The following is a 6,000-nucleotide window of genomic DNA, read 5'->3' as shown; positions in this document are numbered from 1 at the left end:
GAGAGAGTTTTTTCATGAACAGTTCTAAGAGAGCTGTGAGTGACTCAAGGTCACACCAGCAGGTGAATGTGAAGGAGTGGGGAATCAAACCTGGGTCTTGCGGATTAGAGTCCATGCTCCTAACCACTATTCCAAACTGGCTCTCAGTAGAGTACTTAGAAGTAAATCCCCTTGTTTGCCGCGGCATTTATTGCCAGCATAGATTTGGTTTATCAGTATAAATACACCATTTTGCATATTCAGTAAATAGAAAAACACCATAAAATATTTGGAAATAAATAACATCCCTAGGGAAAAGGCCTAAATAGGATGCTCCTAATTTCAAGTTTCTGCTATATGCTTTCTAAAACAGAGGACGACTGCAGTACTGCCATTTAAAAAAGAAAGAAAGGGGTCCTCTCAGCATCTAAGAAGCACTGTTGCTCAAGACCAGCCATTCATCCAAGAAACCCGTCCCTCTTGTCCCAGATGAGAGGGCTGTATCTTCTCAGTGATAAGGGAAGCACACTCCGCATATGCCTAAGTGCCTACACGCTACTTATACGTTACCGAACTAAAGTCTAAAACAGATTTGGTGGTCGAGCTTTCGCTCCATATGCCATCTTCTAGAACAGAAACAAGAACCCCGCAACACCAGAACCAATGACGGGCAATTCAGCTTTTAGACACAGCGGACCGGGTAGGCTTTTAAACAAACAAACGACGAAGAGTTACTCATGGTCCGGCAAAATGAGACCGCAGGACCTTCTGTAGGCTCGCCGGCCTAATAGCCGATTTCCTTCCCATAACCCTCTCCAAAGCTACCAGAGGGTCTTTCTCAGGTCCCCTCTGCTCGATTCCCCGCTCCCGATTACTCGAACTCACCACACTTGGAAGCCCCGCCACCCCTACACGGAGGAAACTCCAAACCAGACGCTCCCATCCACCCAGCTGCTCCCCGACACATCTCATGTGACCCAGGCGAGAGGCGGAGCTGCTATTAAACGGAGACTGCCCCCTTCCCGGGCGGGGTCCGGGATCGTTTCTTTCTCTGTTCCCACGACTAAGGAAGGGTCTCGCTATGCGGGCGCTTGCGCAAGGCTGGCCACTGGCACTACTGCTGGGGTTCTGTTACGCGCGGAAGCCACCTGGCAAACCTCGCAATGTTCTCCTTATTGTAGGTAAGCGAGGGGATTGGGGCCCCTGCTGGGCCGCGTTGCTCTGCAGAGATGCGCGCAAACAAGGGCCAGCCGCTCCTCGCTGTTCCTTGCACTGAGAGCGACCCAGGAGGCATCGCGCGCGGGAGATAAATATCTGGAACACTAATCAGCAAGTTGTTTTACTGAAAGGCCTCGTAGAGGGCGGGATGGAAGGTGGCCAGACCTCAAATAGTTCTCTGTCCTTAGAGTTGGCAAGTGGGATGGAGGGTGGGTGGGTGAGTCTTGTTGGAAAGGTGCATTCTGAGCTCCCTTATCTAAACAGGCGGTATGGGTACCAAGCATTCAGATTCAGACTGTGTTGCCGTCTTTTCGGCTGGTACAGGAACTGCCCCACTAAAAGTAGTTGGGAGGGAATCCCAAGCATGCTGCTTTCCTCCCAGCATATAAATCTAGTCATGTGGAAGGCACTGCTTTTGAATTTCTGCCTGGTGGAACACGGCTTTTTTTTCTGGGGGAACACAGTGGAACTGAGTTCTGGATCTCTTTATGGAAGCAAAATTCTCAAAAGTCTAAACATTCACAAGGGGCACCTATGTGTTTCTTCTTAATTTCCCTCTTGGGAGTTCTGGCACCTCTTTTTCCAGAAAAAAAGAAAGCCTGTTATGGATCTGAGCTGTTAGAAAAAAGGTGACATTTTGCCTGTGAGCATTAAGAACTTCTGCAGTGAGCACTGGGTGAGGCTGTATTCTTGGATGGAAAGTCATAACCATCATTTATAAGAAAAGGAGGAAATGTGTGGATAGCAGTGTTCCCTCTAAGCTGATTTAGTGTGAACTAGCTCACAGATTTTTAGCCTCCAGCTCACACATTTTTGTCTTAATTCAGGAAGGATAACCCCAAAGCACAATAATTTATGCAGCAGCTCACAACTTTAATACCAGTAGCTCACAAAGTAAAAATTTTGTTCACTAGGCTCTGCAGCTTAGAGGAAACAATGGTGGATAGTATTGAATTAGAGGGGGTTGAACCTATATGCTTTAGTGGAGTGGGATCAGAACAAACAGGATTATGAAAGATTTAGAATTGCAAGATCAGTGGTATTTTTTCCTCTATTCTCTATTTTTTCCTCTGTAGTTTCTCGAATATCCTGCTGACTGAATTAATGAAACCTTTGTGTTCATGATACCATTAGGTGACTCAGAGTTCTATGTTCTGTGACTGTGGCTATGTTCTTGTCACGAGAGCATTTGAGAACAATGTAGTTTATTGTAGGATGAACTTACTGTTTGGGTGAGTTGCAGAGATTTGAATCTGAGATCTTCATTCAGCTACGCTCAGTTTGAGCTACAGAATTCAGTTCTACTTCCAGTCACATAAGGATGAGAGCAAATATGCTGAAGGGATCCTGATCTTACAAGCTGACCTCTCACCCCTCCATCACAGCTGATGATGGTGGTTTTGAGAGCGGTGCGTACAACAACACAGCCATCAATACTCCAAACCTGGATGCCTTGGCCCGGCATAGTTTGATCTTCCGGAATGCCTTTACCTCTGTCAGCAGCTGTTCTCCCAGCCGGGCCAGCCTCCTGACAGGCCTGCCCCAGGTAATGCTTGTCAGATGCGGTGGGGGAAGAACTTGCAGTGCAAGCAAATGACTCAGTCCTTTCCCGTGTCCTTGGAACTCTGTTGTGGAAGATCCTTTGTTTCTAACGATTTCTTCCCAGTTCTGCTCACACTGTGAATTATTCTTCTTTCTTTCACAGCACCAGAATGGGATGTATGGGCTCCATCAGGATGTACATCACTTCAACTCCTTTGACCGTGTTCGTAGCCTTCCTCTACTGCTCAGCAAGGCAGGGATCCGGACAGGTAAGCTGCCTACAGAAGCAGAATTTCTCCTTCCTAATTAATTTGGAATTCCTAGATGGTACCTGCTCTACTCCCTTGATTATAACACACCTTGATTATAACACACTTTGTGGTTATACAGAGATTAGCTGTAGGGAAAGAAGATCAAGTCTCTCTGTTTTGCCCACCCCTGTGCTCCCTCTGCCTGGCCTGGATGGCTCAGACTAGTCCAGTCTCATCAGATGTTTGACCTGGTTAGTACTGATAGGAAACCACCAAGGAAGTCCAGGGTTGCTATGTAGAGGCAAGTAATTGCAAGCCTCCTCTTTCCATAAGTCACCTGCAACTTGATGGCACTTCCCACTCCACCATACCCCCTCCAATGTTTTTCTACCACTGACATCAAGGCAGGAGCTGCAGCCAACCCTGCCATAGAACATGCCCATTCTATAGCAGAACAACAAGCTGAATATATACTGTTCTTGACTAACTTTCACTTACGGATAACTCAACTACAAAATGTATTGCATTGCCTATGAAGATCGAATATATGCTTCAGTTGCCAGTTCTGCTTGTCTGTTTCTTGGTCACTACTTTCTTGAATCTTAAAGGCGAAGGCAGAGTTTTTAGTATTTATGCACCCCGCGCTATTTATTTTTTTGTATGTATAGCATATATAAAGTATACTACTTTTGGGGATAAAATGCACTAAGTGTGAAAAGCAGCCCCAAACAGAAAGGGATTAATTAAAAATAGAGCTTAATTGAAGCCAAGGCTCACCAGGATTTATATTCCAACCAAGTATTCTAAGCCAGAGATTCTTGTGAAGGAACAAATATGCATTCCTGTGTGTTTAAAGGCAGTGGCTCAGCTCTTGCATAGCTAGCAGCGACAAATACTGTTCTCCCATTGAAACAAAGCTTAAGCACATGCCAGCTTAAGCTCTAACCCAGCCTTTCAGCCAAAAAATAGTTTGTAAGCCCCTTGTGGGGTACAGACCTATGTCTTGCTTTATATTACTATGTAAAGCACTGAGTGCACAGTGGTTTGCCATAAAAGTGGTTAAGTGCACAGACTCTTATCTGGGAGAACTGGGTTTGATTTCCCACTCCTCCACATACATCTGCTGATGTGACCTTGAGTCAGTCACAAGTTCTCAGAGAACTGTTCCTCTGGAGCAGTTTCTGTTAGAGCTGTCTCAGTTCCACCTACTTCACAGGGTGTCTGCTATAGGGAGGGGAAGGGAAAGAAGATTGTAAGCTGCTCTGAGGCTCCTTTGGGTAGTGAAGGGTGGGGTATAAATCCAGTCTCTTATCCTCTTCTCTAAAACAATAGTAATAATTTAGGATGTGGTTCTGAGCAACCTCTCTTTTAAAAAAAAAAAAGCATGCTTTGTATTGAGGGAGACAGACCTTGGGTGGCAATCAGTAACTTAGACTGATTGGTCTGCAGACTTCAGTGCTCTTGTGCTAGATTGCTGTGGAATGTATTTGCCTGGTTGGTTTTTTTCTCCAGCTCTGAGGGCAGTTGATCGTTTTCTTAGAATCAAAATTACCAGGAGAAGATTGTGTGTTTTCATTAGCTCTGTTTCATTAGTCACTGACTGACTGTGCTTGTCTGCAACAGGGATCATTGGGAAGAAACATGTTGGACCGGAGGCTGTGTATCCCTTTGACTTTGCCTACACTGAGGAGAATGGCTCTGTCTTGCAGGTCGGGAGGAATATCACTCGGATCAAGCTACTTGTTCGGAAATTCCTCCGCAGCCAAGATGAAAAGTAAGATCCCAGCAGCTGTGGCTAAGATTAGATAAAAAGATATTGGATTTATTTCCCGCCCTCCACTCCGAAGAGTCTCAGAGCAGCTCACAATCTCCTTTATCTTCCTCCCCCACAACAGACACCCTGTGAGGTGGGTGGGGCTGGAGAGGGCTCTCACAGCAGCTGCCCTTTCAAGGACAGAGTCTCAGAGCAGTTCACAATCTCCTTTACCTTCCTCCCCCACACAGACACCCTGTGAGGTGGGTGGGGCTGGAGAGGGCTCTCACAGCAGCTGCCCTTTCAAGGACAACCTCTGCCAGAGCTATGGCTGACCCAAGGCCATCTCAGCAGGTGCAAGTGGAGGAGTGGGGAATCAAACATGGTTCTCCCAGATAAGAGTCTGCACACTTAACCACTACACCAAACTTGCTCTCTCTCTATGATTACATAATAGAGTAGCTTCCTTAAATATCTGGGCTACTGTATCATTAAAGGAAAGGAAATATCTGAGCACATTACATTAAGGCACTTAGATTCAGTGGTGAGACATTGCAAAAGTAATCCAAGACTTATAGTTAGAAGAGAGTCCTTGGAAAAGTGGGGGGGGGGGGGAGTCCGTTGGTCCGTTGGGAATTGAAAACAAATCAGCCAGTATCATAATGCCACTGTATAAATCGATGGTGCGGTCTCATTTGGAGTACTGTGTGCAGTTCTGGTCGCCGCACCTCAAAAAGGATATTATAGCATTGGAGAAAGTCCAGAGAAGGGCAACTAGAATGATTAAAGGGCTGGAGCACCTTCCCTATGAAGAAAGGTTGAAACGCTTGGGACTCTTTAGCTTGGAGAAACGTCGACTGCGGGGTGACATGATAGAGGTTTACAAGATAATGCATGGGATGGAGAAAGTAGAGAAAGAAGTACTTTTCTCCCTTTCTCACAATACAAGAACTCGTGGGCATTCGATGAAATTGCTGAGCAGAAAGGTTAAAACGGATAAAAGGAAGTACTTCTTCACCCAAAGGGTGATTAACATGTGGAATTCACTGCCACAGGAGGTGGTGGCGGCCACAAGTATAGCCACCTTCAAGAGGGGTTTAGATAAAAATATGGAGCACAGATCCATCAGTGGCTATTAGCCACAGTGTATGTGTGTATATAAAATTTTTTGCCACTGTGTGACACAGAGTGTTGGACTTGATGGGCCGTTGGCCTGATCCAACATGGCTTCTCTTATGTTCTTATGTTCTTATGGTT

General features: G+C 45.8%; 1 protein-coding gene across 1 annotated transcript in view; it reads left to right on the top strand.

The window, feature by feature from the left end:
• The first annotated feature begins 991 nt into the window (after positions 1–991).
• Positions 992–6,000, top strand: part of LOC132581014 (N-sulphoglucosamine sulphohydrolase-like) — a 28,890-nt gene continuing 23,881 nt past the window's right edge. Inside the window, exons 1-4 of the mRNA XM_060252033.1 lie at positions 992–1,160; positions 2,583–2,743; positions 2,903–3,008; positions 4,614–4,764. Of these exons, the coding sequence (XP_060108016.1) occupies positions 1,061–1,160; positions 2,583–2,743; positions 2,903–3,008; positions 4,614–4,764 (518 nt within the window). The 5' untranslated portion in view covers positions 992–1,060. The remainder of the gene's footprint in view (positions 1,161–2,582; positions 2,744–2,902; positions 3,009–4,613; positions 4,765–6,000) is intronic.

This window comes from Heteronotia binoei, chromosome 13, assembly GCF_032191835.1.
Source record: "Heteronotia binoei isolate CCM8104 ecotype False Entrance Well chromosome 13, APGP_CSIRO_Hbin_v1, whole genome shotgun sequence".
Lineage (NCBI taxonomy): Eukaryota > Metazoa > Chordata > Lepidosauria > Squamata > Gekkonidae > Heteronotia > Heteronotia binoei.
This window is presented reverse-complemented; position numbering and strand designations above follow the sequence as displayed.